The sequence below is a fragment of the Lepus europaeus genome, chromosome 22 (genome assembly GCF_033115175.1).
Source record: "Lepus europaeus isolate LE1 chromosome 22, mLepTim1.pri, whole genome shotgun sequence".
NCBI lineage: Eukaryota > Metazoa > Chordata > Mammalia > Lagomorpha > Leporidae > Lepus > Lepus europaeus.
In genome coordinates, this window is record NC_084848.1 from 23,007,361 (window position 1) to 23,022,271 (window position 14,911).

A 14,911-nucleotide genomic window follows, 5' to 3' on the forward strand; every position below is an offset into this window, starting at 1 on the left:
AAAAAGCAGATTTTCTGGCGAGAATTAAAATTATGGCATCGCAGCAATGACTAACTTAATTAAAAAGAAAAATGTATTTTCAAAGACTGAAAAAATCTATCAAGCTACAGAAACAAAATGCTGTTCCCTAATTGAATTTAACAATAATGTGATAAGATTCAAATGTAATTAAGAAAATGATAAACGGAAAGCAGAATAAAAGGGATGGGAGCACTTACAATTTTTATTATCTACACAACGGAATGTTTTCCTTAAATAGCAAGCACAAATGGAGAATTGAAGTATGAGGAGAAACATATTTTAATAAATTTCCTTGTGAAATTGAAAAGACTGGGAGAAAGTTAGACTTTGATATATGCAAACCCTTTTCTCTACCCCTCTCCATCTCACCGGACACCTGCTTCAAAACCTTCCTGCCCAACTCCCCTCAGCCGAGCCTCTCTCGCACTCTCTCCCCTCAGCCATTACCTGCCGGAGGTTGCGTGTCACTTTGACATCATGCCAGGCGTTGTCGTTGAACTTTCCGTTTACTGGCTCCACAATGGCCTCAAAGGCCCCGGAGCCCAGGTTAATGACCAAGGAGACTGCACCATCCTTCAGAGCCAGGTTGACATAGTCAGCCGACTTGCCCGTGTGCAGGATGAGCCCGTTACGCTGCCAGGTCTTAAAGGAGAGAGTGATCTCATCACTGCTGCTCTGGATCGGGTTCTGAGACAGGTCGTAGCACAGGTATTCTGAACCTCGGAAAGTGGCCACATTCTCCTCCCGAGCTATGAGAAAAGAAAAAGCAGGAAACCATCAACACTTGACCTTCAAATTCAGTCTACACATATATCAATGAGAACATGCCCTGAGGACAATGCCCCTGCCCTTGCAAAGATACAATCCCAGCACTACATCCAGTTCTTTCAGGAGGCTTATATCTAAATACCAGGGAAACTAGCAGAACTAGGAACTGCTGAGAAACTGTGTCCACACGAGGTGGTGCAAGAGAGCTGGCTGCCTTCCCTCTCAATTTCCCCAGCCTAAAAGCAAATTTCATGCAAAACGGTCAAGTGAGGCTTACATTGTTTTTGCTTCAGTGATGGCTTTTAAATGCTTGTAGAAGAGCCGGTCTAGAATGGATAATTAACTGTTCTGAAAAGAACTCCTTAGCTCCTGGTATATTTTATTGACCAATAACTAAAGACCAGTTGCCCCAAAAGATTTGGCTCTGATTTCTAATCATTAGTAACCCACCTAACTTTGGTTTCTATGGTAGAGTCCTGAGCCCAGCAGTGGAATGTGGCTGGATTATTATGTAGGAAGTTGGACCTATGGTGATCAAGCAGGTCATAAAAAGGGGAACAGAAAGGAATTCGGGGATATGCTTTGAGAAGACAGCAATCCATGCTTGGACTTGAGCAAAAGGAACCACTGCTCCAGAGATCTACTGTATTAGAGTACAGCCACATATGGCCATACTATGGCCACATTCCTCTTTGCAGAGACTACGAGTTCACAGGACCAAGCTGGTGTTCCACTGGAGCCCAGACTCTCCTTAAAGATCATATCATAGACACTGAGACCCTGTATTTTCCTAACCCCAAGCCTGGCTGTCCAGGCCTCTTCCCTGGATCCATCTTTTTGAGGAAAAGTCAAGTTGCAGGGTCCAGATGCCAAACTTTGAATGGAATCAATGGAGCACTGTTTGTAGAGGTATGGGCAGTGCTTGGCCACATGGGCTGGGGCAGCCACACACATTTAGATCACACCCCTGCGACACAGCACAGAGTCAAAGGTGGGAAAGGAAAGGCAGGCCACCCGCTCTGGACTACGAGGTGGCTGGTTCTCCTTGCTCTTTCACTTCCCAAAGCAAAAGTCAAAGGAAATCAAAATTCTAAACTTGAACCTAGATTTTTTTTGTTTGTTACAAAGGTATATTTGTTGAAGCTAAGAGTGCAGGCTATGTTATAGTTAATCATTTGTAGACTGGATTTATAATTTGGACACATGGTCTTCAGATTTCCATTTGTCTTATTGCCAACAGCCTCACTCAGGATGGCCTACTTTGTATGAGGGTTGGTCAAAAGTGACCAAAAGCAATCAAAAGCTCATTAATGGGAGGGAATTGGCAACAACATAAGTTTATATAAGCAGTTTCCCTCTAGACAAAGCGCAGAGGAGCTACAAAATGAAGTTGAGAAAACTTGGATTTTCCTTGTCAGAACCACACTTCATGACTGTTAACCAAAGCCAAGTCCACATCCACTCAGTTCCCTATCAACCATTGCAGCCCTAGGTAAGTTATCGAAGTAAAATAATAAATATTTTCTTATCATGTGGTCAAAGCCATAGAAGAGACATTCTTTTAATGTGGATGGAAGAACACCCACTACATTTTCCTAAATTAATCATGGCCTTTGAGCTTATTAAAGCATGAACCTCAACTTCATAGTTCACGGAGTTAAAGAGATTAAAGTTTCTCTTGCATGTCCCAAACATCTACACATTGGTAACTAACAAGGATCACCAGCACAGAACTCATGCCAAATGCATTTTACCAAAGATAGCTTAAAAAAAAATCACAAAGCAGAAATTCAACACTGTCTGCATATTTGAAGTAGATTTTATCCAATCCCCAGCACCCTGTCTATTGTCATGATCTGTCCTCTCATTTTGGAAGAAATGGCACTGGTAAAATGCAACTGGACAAGAGACCTGGAGGTGACCCTGATCTAGAGCAGATGATGACAAATCAAATGCAGTTATCCCAATAGGCCCTTTTCCTGGAAATGTGGATGTGCACAGAGACAACTATTTCACATGTCCTTGGCCTGACACATGGTATACAAATGGGTGTTCTTCCATAAACATTTTACCTCCACCTGTGTGCCCAATGAACTGAGATAAATGAGCAAGACAAGTAGTATCTATAGAGAAGCTTAAATTAATCACTGAGAACCCTTCAAAGGGGGAAAAACCTTGAGACAAAACAGCAAGGTACCAGGATATTATTTAATGTACTATGTGGTGCTTAATATTTTTTACATAATTAGAGCAAGGAATTTGTCAAAATAATAAATTTTAGAGCTATGATAGACTTTTCCCTAAGTATCAGTTACTTTTTGCCTGTCAACTCTGGAAACTAGATGTTCGTCTTCTACTTCTCAAAGACCATGAAAGATTCCAGGGGACCATGCACTGACTTAAAAGCCATTCCAGGCCGGCGCCGCAGCTCACTTAGCTTATCCTCCGCCTGAGGAGTCGGCACCCCAGGGTTCTAGTTCTGGTTGGGGCGCCGGATTCTGTCCTGGTTGCTCCTCTTCCAGACCAGCTCTCTGCTGTGGCCCAGGAAGGCAGTGGAGGATGGCCCAAGTGCTTGGGCCCCTGCACCCCATGGGAGACCAGGAGGAAGTACCTGGCTCCTGGCTTCGGATTGGCACGCAACAGGCCGGCTGCCGCACACCAACCGTAGTGCCCATTTGTGGGGTGAACCAATGGAAAAAGGAAAACCTTTCTCTCTCTCTCTCACTGTCTAACTGCCTGTCTAAAAAAAAAAAACAATATCCTCCACTCTGTATAAATCACCAATGCACACCTCTCTCCTAAGGAATCTGCGTAGATTAAAAACAAAGGAACTTGTTTTAATGTGGGAAGCCAAAGTGTGGGTGGGAAGGGGCCAGGCTGAGGGGCAACATCAGTGTAGAGAAGAGAATGTCACAATAAATAAATAATAAGTAAAACCAATGTGAGAGGCTGGCGCCGTGGCTTAACAGGCTAATCCTCCGCCTTGCGGCACCGGCACACTGGGTTCTAGTCCCGGTCGGGGCGCCGGATTCTATCCCGGTTGCCCCTCTTCCAGGCCAGCTCTCTGCTATGGCCCGGGAAGGCAGTGGAGGATGGCCCAAGTCCTTGGGCCCTGCACCCGCATGGGAGCCCAGGAGAAGCACCTGGCTCCTGGCTTCGGATCACCGAGATGCGCCGGCTGCAGCGGCCATTGGAGGGTGAACCAACGGCAAAAGGAAGACCTTTCTCTCTCTCTCTCTCACTATCCACTCTGCCTGTCAAAAATAAATAAATAAATAAATAAATACATACCAATGTGAGAAAGAAAACGCCTATGTAAATCGCATGCACATATATGCTAATCTCCATGCAAAAATACCAAGCAAGATTGTATGGCGCTAAGTGCCTTCTTTTGCAAGCATCTAATGAAAACTACTACAAGAGTTCACAACCTTCCCAATCTCTTCACTCAGAGATGAATTTTCTCAGTTTACCTCTTCTCTGGACCAGTGAGGTTACCAACAGCAACAACAGCCCAACTGCATGAATGTCTCCTTGCAGCAGTTGTCCATCAACAGACAATTGAAAGCTCATCTCTAAACCATATTTTAGGTAAAGAAAGTACTTTTTCATTTTTAATTCATAGTATACTTTCCCCTTGACTGCTGTGGGGAGCAACAACCCTAGTAGGGCATGGCAACAGCAAACAAAGGGCTACAAAAGAGACAAGAAAGACCTTGAAGAAATTATCCTTTTGCACACTCTCACAATTGACATTATTTTGTTCCTTAGACCCCAGCCTATCTTAATTTCCTTCCAGGAGCTGAGACCCAAGCACATTCTTATCATCTTCAGGGTGAACATAAGTAAAAAGGAGAAAACCCAGTTGTGACAAATTTACATTTCTAAGCCCATTCCATTTTCTGAGTTCTCCATTAGAAAAACCTAGCAGTGCCCCAGATCTGTTTGCTAGCCTTGGAATTTACATGGAGTATGAGGCTGAAAAGACAAAGCAATTACCTTGTATGTATTCAAGCTAAACAGGTGGAGAGAACCAATGCAGAGGATTATGTAACACAGTACACAGCAGCTTAGCATCAAGCTCCAGCTTGGGGAAGAGCAGGCACAGACAGAACTAATGGACTATTTAGATCCATGGAAATTATATCACCCCAAAGTTTACAATCACTGGCCATGAGTGTTAAAATAAAAATGTTATTCTCATCGCACGAAAAGCAGAGCTCAACTCTGTGTGACAACAAATCATTTATCCATTATTTGTAAGTGTCCAATTGATTAAACATTAGATGCAATCCAGTTACGTGCAACTCAAGATTTTAAAGCAGTTTGTATGAGATATGTAGAGTACTGATCTTTCAAACGGCTTGCCAATCAAGGTACCAATCTATACATAGCATTAACAAGCAATTACTCAATTCTGTTTTACCCTCTTTGTTCTACTCCAGAAAATACCCAACCAGTGCTTTAAATACTAATAATTTGATTTCTTTGAGAAATTGCAAAGCATATTAAAATACTCAGGTGACACTGACATACAGTACAGTCTAAAAAGTGTGGGCCTGTGCTTTCTAACGGTCTGGTTTCTTAAGAACCTCAACTAGGCTTTGAGATTTAAAAAATTGGACTTTATTCTGAAGTCTACCATTTCATAGTTTCATTAAGGATGGAGGAGTCCAACCTGTCCTTTTTAAAGATTTACAATCTTTTACAAGGAAATTTAACACCTTTTCTACATGTTTCCTCAGACTAGTTCAGCCAGGAGAGCCATGAAATTCTAGAGTGAGGTTTGCATTTTCTGGAGATGAGCAGAAGCAAAGGTTCCGGGCAGAAATAAACTAAGGAACTGAGATACAGACAGATGAGCAAACCAGAGATCATAGGAGGAGGCCAAAGTTTGGATGCCCAAGACCCAAGAGCAATCATGGAAAACCAAAGTTTGTCCTGAGACAAAAAACAAACAAACAAAAACAACAACAACAAGGGAAAAAGACCCAGCATGAGGCAAGAAGGCATCAAAACAAGAACATGTCAGAAATTAATGGATAAAGAAGGACTCCAGGGCTGGCCCTGTGGCTCACTTGGTTGATCCTCTGCCTGCGGCGCCAGCATCCCATGTGGGCGCCAGGTTCTAGTCCTGGTTGCTCCTCTTCCAGACCAGCTCTCTGCTGTGGCCTGGGAAGGCAGTGGAGGATGGCCCAAGTGCTTGGGCACTGCACCTGCATGGGAGACCAGGAGGAAGCACCTGGCTCCTGGCTTCAGATTGGCGCAGTGCCGGCCATTTGGGGAGTGAACCAACGGAAGGAAGACCTTTCTCTCTGTCCTCTCTCTCTCTCTCTCTGTCTACTTGTCAAATAAATTTTTTAAAAAAGAACTCCAGGGTCATTGGCAAGCAGATGTTCACAGTTTTTCAGATGTATCATGTATTTCTAATTGCTTTCTCAACCATTATTTGAAGTCCCTCATCACTCTGTGAGGTCAGTTTGCTGTAACTGCTCCATTGTGAGGAAGGGAGGTCACATAGAGTTTAGACAGGTTGCTCAAGGCACTAGGAAGTGCCAGTTTGAGAACAATAGTTTCTCATTTCCATCCCATTACCTTTGCTGTATACCATACCTCCACCTTACCAAAAACTGGCACTCTTAGAACAGGTGCCTAGAACCCTATATCTGACATTCTGTTGCTGCATGAAGTTCAACCTATGGAATGGCAAAGCCACTGACAACAGGTAATCCCCCCAGGCAGGGCCCCAATCAGGAAAGCAGAGGAGTAGGCTGATTCTTCCTTTAAATTCTCCAGGACTAGGTTTTTAAAAGCCAAACTGAGATGCTCATGCTCTTCACCTCCATCGGAGAGCCTTAGAAATGGAATTGTTAGGCACTTGGAAAAGCCTATTAAAATGCTGACCCCTTTAGAGTGGCTATAACCAGTGACCCTGAACAGAGAACCTGCTATGTTCCAGAAAGAAAGTGAAAGCCCCCTTACTGATGATGGGCCTCAGAGAAGAAATTGTTCTCATCATCATATTCTTTGTCCTTTAAATTGGCCTCATGCACCTGTTCAGTACTGTATTCTAAGCTGATACAAAGACAACTCTGGATGCTGATTCTAGCCTAGCCTACCAGGAGTGAACAAGGCACACTCCTGCTGCCTCTCTTCCAGACAGATGGATGGTCTGTGGTCCTGGGGCTGGCCTGCTGACTCATTTCCCAGCCTCCTTGAACTCCAGGTCACATCATGCTTCATGAGCCAGAGCAGCTGCAGTGACAAGTTATGAGTTCTTGGACTGTGAACTGGCAGATCACCCAATCCTTCTGGCCACTAGTCCTCAGGAAAAAAAACCACGATGATATCAAAAGAAGCAGCGAGCCCAAGACATGGAACTATACAACTGCAGAACAAATTACAGCTGTTCTCAGTTCAAGACCTGGGGAGGGAAAGCGGGCAAGGTGGGAGCAGAACTTCATATCCACTCAATTCTGAAAGGTTCCTTGAGCTAAAACAGCAAGTTGGGTACTTTTCTGGCAAAAGAACAAGGCAAGGCAAGTGTGAGTTGGTTCTCGTACAACACTGTTTCCTTCCCATGCAAAATCATGGAACTCTTAGGAGGTGTGGGCAGTCACTCAAGTTGTCAATTAGGCTGTGAGATGATCATATTTGCAAAAATGAGGGGAAAGTAGACATCCTATTGTAAGAGTGAATAACAATGCACATCACCTAACAACATTTCCAGCTAGAACTGGGGGGAGGGAGGGCACACACTGGTTGAGTTTCAAAGACCAAAGACTGCACAAGTGACTGCACTCTTGGTTCTCACTCCCATCCTCTTTTCAGTGTGTTTTATGGTCAAACAAAGCATTAGGAGAGATCCAACTGCAGAGCCATCCCCCTAAGGACAAGCAACAGAATCCTTTACCTGCCATATCCCATCACACAGGTATTTTAAAAGCAGAGAGTACCAGCAGACAGGAAATTGTGTAGCTTTGAGCGATCCTACGCTACAAAAGAAAGCACCTAGGAAATCCGACCTCCGGAGGCCATTCCTAGCCCTTATCCTCAGACTCTCTATAGGAAAAATGCAGCAGGGAAATTAATGGACTTCTCCACGCTGCCTGGGTCACTCACAAGCCCGCAGATGCTTCTTGAAAGTGATGAGAAGGAAAATAGTAAATCAAGTTGTCACTTGGAAAATAAACAGCCAGCTTCCTGGCGAGGGAAGCTGCCTCAGTCCACAAAAGAATGGCCTGGAAAACCACGCTTCACTGGAATCACTAGAAAGCTAATGGCATCTCGAAGACTGCATTGCTCTCAGTTGCATTGTAACAAAAGCCAAATTTTGGTTGATTCATTTAAGGAATTAAGATTCACAGTGCCTACTGTACACTAGATGGTGCGCTCAATGCAATCCTGTAAATTGCAACTTCCACTGCAACCCTGTGAACTGCAATAATTAGCTGATAGTTTATAGAAGAGAAACAGTAAAGCTCAAAAATGTTGGATGTCTGCTAAGTCCTGACATGGACCCCCATGAATGGGGTGCCCTGTGTAGCTGGGCTTCAAACTTGGTGGCATGGAACGTTAGAATTAAGGCCTTGAATTGGACAGACCTAGATGTGACAATCAGCTGCTGGAGCTTCTTAAATTAAATAAGTCTGTCAAGCCTTAGCTTTTTCAACTCCCCCAACTCTTTCCTAATCTAAAAAATGAGAATAACCATAGGGCGTATTTCATAGAGCTATTGCGAGGCATCAAATTTGATGAAGCTCTTGGCCCAATTCCTAGCAACAGAAATGTGAGCTGTTATTATCATGGTGAATAATGCAAACAGGCACAAACAAGGACTTACAATTCAGCATAGTAAATGTTTAATAGGTGAGATAGGCACACAGAAAAATAGATGAATGACTGGGTGTTAGGGAAGGTTCCATACAGAAGGTCATACTCAGGCTGTGTGTTGAAGTATGAGTAGCACTTCACCGGCAAAAGGAGTAAGAAAATGCTAGCTAGAAGAAATAGCACATCCTTCTGGCATGGCCATCAGGAAAGCATGAGGTGTTCAAGGGGGTGGTGAGAAGTTCAGTGCAGTTAGGACAACAGACATTGTGCTGGGTTCAAGATATACTTTGGGGTCTTATCTGCTAGCAGAGAAGAACTTTGATTGCCTGAGGCATTGTTATTCGAATAGTGTATTAAGGGTTAATGGGTGAACAAATGGCTAGAGGGGTGAAGAGGGAGCTGGAAACATTTCCAAAATAGGATGGATATTGCTAAGAACCATACCCTGAGCCAACTGTGCTGCTATGCTTGCCTGACCACTTACAACCATTTATGTGATATGTTGTACATTTCATTTTCCCATAACCACCAAATCCATATGAGTAAAACTGTAATTAGGCTTCTTTCACTACCAGCTTCTCATTTTCATTGTGGTCAGTCAATTAAGCAAGTGTTCAACACATACAATGCATTTCTGCCTGGAAAGGGGGAGTCTGGGTGCCATTGTTACGACACAGCAGATAACGCTTGTGCCAGCAGCTGGCCATATTGGAGCACCAGTTCAAGTCCTGGCTGCTCCACTTCTGATCCAGCTCTCTGCTAATGTGCCACTGGAAGGCAGCAGAATAGGCCCAAGTCCCTGCCAACCACATGAGAGACCACATGGAGTTCCTGGCTCCTGGCTCCTGGCCCAGCCACTGTAGCCATTTGGAAAGCTAATCGGTAGATGGAAGATTCTCTCTCTCTCTCCTTCTCTCTCTGTAATCCTGCCTTTCAAAAAAATAAATGCATCTTTAAAAAGGAGAGAGGGGGTCCATTTTGCTGTCCTCATGACTCCATAAGAACATTTTTGTCCCATTCATCAAGGGGGAATAGGTCTGGAGCCACATGTCAACCTTCTTTCCTTTACTCATTTACTTCTGCAACAAGGAAAGAACAAGTCATCAGCTTGGTGATACAGGAAGGGTTTGAGACCCACTCGTAGGTGGGTGCTTATTTCGTAGTTAGATGGTTAGCATTGTACAATGACCTGCCTTTCTCTTTCAGAGCTACCCTTCCTCCAAGGCCTGTGAGTCCTCCTTGAGGCTCTCTGACACAGGAAGTCTGTCAGAGAATATTCTGCCCCAGTGCCACAAGACCTGAAGCGGTCCAGCTCTTTTGTCCAGTCCTAACTCTGTAAGTTTAACTCAAAGGGAAAATTAGAAGGAAGCCCAGTTTACCTGCAACTCAAAGTCACATTCTCTAACCTAACAGGTAAAAGAACACTGGAACAGGTGCTTGGAGCCTTGACATGACTGCATATTTGACTCTTGCTTCTATTCCACAAATGGATCACAGAAATCAGAGGGGAACATGTTGGGTGTCACTTTAGAGCCCAATAAATATTGATGTGGTCCCCAAAGTTAGGGCATCAGAAGAAATCACCAACTAGAAACTGATTCTTGTCCTGCTTTCCCAAGTCAAGATAGCAGACACATTTGGAGCCACATGAGGTCAATGATAACTGAATACATGGATAACTTTAAAGTTTACTTAGGGCCACGGTGTTACTGAAGATACATTTTTCAAAGTTATACATAGAATGCCTGGGTGATTAGAATGGTGAAAAATTTAACCACAATTGACTTCTTGGAGATAAGTTCGAGTTTTTAAAATTTTTAAATAAAAGAAAGATTATAGAAACTACACACACTCACAAACCTACATATTTTTTTACCCTTGGCCTAGGGCAAAAAGAATAATCTAAGGGTGGGCCTTCATTACATCAGTTAAGATGCCACCTGGGGTACCCCACATCTCATATCAGAGTGCCTGGCTCCAGTTCTGGACTCCAGCTTCCTGCTAAGGTGTATAGTGGGAGGCAGCAGATGGTTCGAGTAGTTAGGCCTTGCCACCCTTGTGGGAGACCCAGATTGAACTCCTGGTTCTAGGCTTCAGCCTGGCCCAGCCCTGACTATTGTGGGCATTTGGGGAGTAAACTAGTAGATAAGAGCGCCCTCTGTCTCGCTTGTTCTCTTCGTCATTCTTCTTTTCAAATACATGCTTGGGAAGGAATACAGAAGTCATGAAGGAGTCACTGAACTTGTGCAAACTCATACAGATATTTAAAAATAATAAATATGGATTTTTAATGCATATGGACTTTAAATTGTCATTTCTATCAAATTTCTCTTTAGCCTCAGATGAAAATAGGTAAGGAATACTACATAACAAATCAGAAGATGATAAAAATCATATGCCACCCCAATAAATCTGTAATTAATTATGTTGGCAATAAAAATGTCCACCATATTTATGTATCCAGAGAAACCAAATGATTGGCTGTCACATGACACTTCCCACAGGTATTTCAAGAGCCAAATGATTCCTGATTTTAAAGTAAGAAAGAGTACAGAAGCTACCAAGTTCCAAGTACTGCCATATCACCTCAAATTTCCCTCACTCAGCTTGGAGTATATAGAGAATGAAGAATATCAACTATAGGTTTTTACTCACACTTGAGTGTATTTATCTCCACTAACTTATACACATTTACATACACACACACATACACACACCCACAAGCATAGTAATCGCTAACCCATAAGCAGCATAACACTACTGATGTGTAACAAGAATGAGAAGACACACACAGGAAGTCTTCCCATGAACTTCAGGTAGTGGTAGCTTCTGAGGAGGAAGAGAAGAAATGGAATAAGGCAAGTATTCAAACACAACCAGATCTTTATACGCAGATTATAGCAAAAATGGCCACATACTTAGACTTGTTTAATCTGAGTGACTAATGTTTATAAGATCCTCAGCTACAGGGTCTATGCTTTCTTGTTTGGGAAAATATTTCACACATTTTTCAAAAAGTTAAATTTCAGCAGGTGATTCTGATAAAATACCTAATTGCCCTCTAATTCTTGAGTGATTCTTGGCTGATTTTTGCATATGTGTCAATTCTTCAACCTCATGCTGAGAGCAGAAATGTTCCATACTTTTTCAAAATCTCCCATGGAACCCAGGATGTGTTAAGTAAAGGCTTACAGAATAGTACTGAAATGCACTTGGATGGGTCACAATGAATCCAAAGTCATGAAGTTCCCCTTCTACCCCCTGATTGCCTTCCACCTGCCTGAAGAGCCATTGCTCACTGCCTTGGCATCATGGAGCAAAGCTTGGCTTCCAAGAACAAAGGGAGAAAGTGCCGAGGGAAGCTGTGGGATGGAGAAGACACCTTAATCTGTTAGTGTGTGATGATCCACAGCAAATACTAGATTGTCAAACGAGGCTAGAGTCTGGGATGTGTTACAAGCATGTACCACATGCCTCTCAACCTTTCTTTTCCACATTAGAACAAAACCATGCTAGTTCCTTAAGAAAATCCCCCGCTGGGTCTGTGCCCTCCTCCTTCACTTGCCCCAGCAAAAAGTGGGAGGGCAGCCCAGTCCCTCCTTTGTTGGCTGTGTGAGCTCTAGCCTGCAAGTCTAGACAGAGTAGCCTGTTAAAAGGCCCTGGAGTCAATGCCTGGACAAGATCAATAAGGCTTTTTATGACACAATGAAAACTTTCTATTTTGTTAAATGTGGCTAATCTACCATTTCTGCAGTACTCTTAAAGCTTTCACTGCCAAGCACTAGAGCCCAGGTGATTAAAACCCTGTTTGGAGACACAAACTGGAGAACTTTGCCAGCAGAGCGGCAAAACCTAGAAACCTGGGTTGTGTCTTCCTTGCTAGCTAGGTAGCCTTTCCTTCTCCTCCCAAGAAAATAACAAGAGTCATGAGGAAATGGAAGCTGATACTGATAAAATAAAGCTGATACTGATAAAAATAAAAATCTACCCCATTCTAGAGCCTTCAAGAACGAATGGATAATAACCAGGGTCCAGAGCAATAGGAAATGACCTGAATTCAGGGTTAGACACAGATGGGTTATGTTGAAGGAGGGGTGGGTAGATGAGCTCTCTAAAAGGAATGTGGACTTAAAAATTAGTGATCTGATTCAAGAGGCCTAAAGACATGCCGAAATCTTCAGTGACTGAAATTCCATTCTAGAACTCACAGTGTGCATGAAACTTGAGCCAATGCTGATTTCATTTTTATCATTTCTTAATCTCAATTAGCAGAGTCTTTTTTAGAGGCATTGTGTAAAAAGAAGAGGAAATTAACTTTTTGAACCTGTATTATGTTCCAAGCCTTTATATATGATATCAATAAAGCAAATATTAAATAGATAATGCTTGTCAGGAATTAACCACGATTCGTTGTGATGATTTAAAGTTACAAGAGTTCAAAACACCACTAAAACCAGTATATTATTAATAGAAACAACATTATTTCTGTTCCTACATCATCTGATAGGGGAACTTGGGACTGGAATGCTTGGTATGTTTTTATTAACTCTCATAAAAGCCCTTTGCAATGAAGTTTTACTAGCTCCACTTCACAGATGAAAAACTAAGATTCAAAAGGGATTCAATTCTTGGGTACCCATTTGGCACAGTAGTTAAAACACCACTTGCGATATCTGAATCTTGTATCTGAGTGTTTGGTTTGAGTCCTGGCTCCTCTGCTTCTGATTCAGCTTCCTGCTAATGCACACTCTGGGAGGTAGCAGGTGATGATTCAAGTACCTGGGTCCTTGCCATCCACCTGGGAATCCCAGGCTGAGTTTGAGTTCCAGAATTTGGCCTGAGATAGCCCTTACTGTTGCAGGTGTATGGGAAGTGAAACAGCAGGTGGAAGATCTCTTTCTGTTTTTCTCTCTGTATCTCTCTCCATGTATCTCTGCCTTGCAAATAAGAAACAAAAATAATACACAGAAATTTAAAAGGGATTACATTGTTGTACCATACTATAACTAGTAAGACGCAGATGCAAAAGGCAAACTGGGGTCAACCTCCAGAATGGCATCCTTCCCATTAGCTCATGCTGCCTTCTATTTCTATTTGGGGTGGGGCATCTTTGACAAAGACCCCTGGGAAATTGTACATTTACATAGCATGTCACAGATTCTGAATCGCTTTCATGTATGCTATCTAATTTTGTTAAGAATGAACACCCTCCGCCTGCTGCTACAGGAACATCTGCTCAGCAAAGACAGGTTTGCAGCAAACACTCAGGAGGACAAATCACATACTTTAGGATATGAACACAGGTCACAGGGGCGATAGGAAAAATCATGGGAGTTCTGTACACTGGCAACACTGGACATCTAGAAGTGCCAAAAATGTCTTGATAGTGAGCACATAAATAAGGAAATCCACTTTGGAGGCTTTGGATTTAGAATAGCAATCCTCCTTCGAAGTCAGAATGACTCACCCACTATTCACAGACGCTGCCATGCCCCCCAACAACCCCACTCTGAGCTAAACAGCTGGACTCTGAGCTCTGACTCAAAAGGGCAAAGGTCAGAAACATGCTCAGGGTTTCCCATGAAGGTAGCTGCAGCGGGGAAAAGATTATTTGTTCTGCGATTAAAAAGAACACATAAAATTTAGATTAAAAGACTCAGAAATAGAGTATAAAACTGGTAAGCTTGTTTATCTATTTATAGCTTATTTTGCCAAATCTGTATTTATATTTCATACAGTATCCATAAATCTAAAATCCTATCTCTTTCCCGAAACACTAAGAAAGACTCATCAGTGATTTTTTTAATCTACAAGTTATTACAAAACAGTGAGGGATACAAAAAAAAAAGATCAGTGAGGGAGGGGCCGGCACCATGGCTCACTTGGTTAATCCTCCAACTGCGGCACCAGCATCCCATATGGGCGCTGGGTTCCAGTTCCCAGCTGCTCCTCTTCCAGTTCAGCTCTCTGCTGTGGCCTGGGAAGGCAGTGGAGGATGGCCCAAGTGCTTGGGCGCCTGCACCTGCTGGGAGACCAGGAGGAAGCACCTGGCTCCTGGCTTCGGATTGGCGTAGCTCCAGCCATAGCGGCCATTTGGGGAGTGAACCAACGGAAGGAAGACCTTTCTCTCTGTCTGTCTCTTTCACTGTCTAACTCTATCTGTCAAATAAAAAAAAAAATCAGTGAGGGATTTGTTATTTCAACTGTGGTCTGAAAATGTTCCATAGATCTAGGCTGTGATATCTTTAAGTATTGCTATTTGGGCAATGTTTCTAACCACATTTTGTAG

At 43.0% G+C, this 14,911-nt stretch overlaps 1 protein-coding gene across 4 annotated transcripts in view; it reads right to left on the bottom strand.

Moving 5' to 3' along the window:
* Positions 1-14,911, bottom strand: part of NRXN3 (neurexin 3) — a 1,693,693-nt gene that overhangs the window by 1,255,709 nt on the left and 423,073 nt on the right. For all 4 annotated transcript variants that reach the window (XM_062181845.1, XM_062181844.1, XM_062181847.1 and 1 more), the window contains one exon: positions 469-770. In XM_062181845.1, the coding sequence (XP_062037829.1) occupies positions 469-770 (302 nt within the window). The remainder of the gene's footprint in view (positions 1-468; positions 771-14,911) is intronic.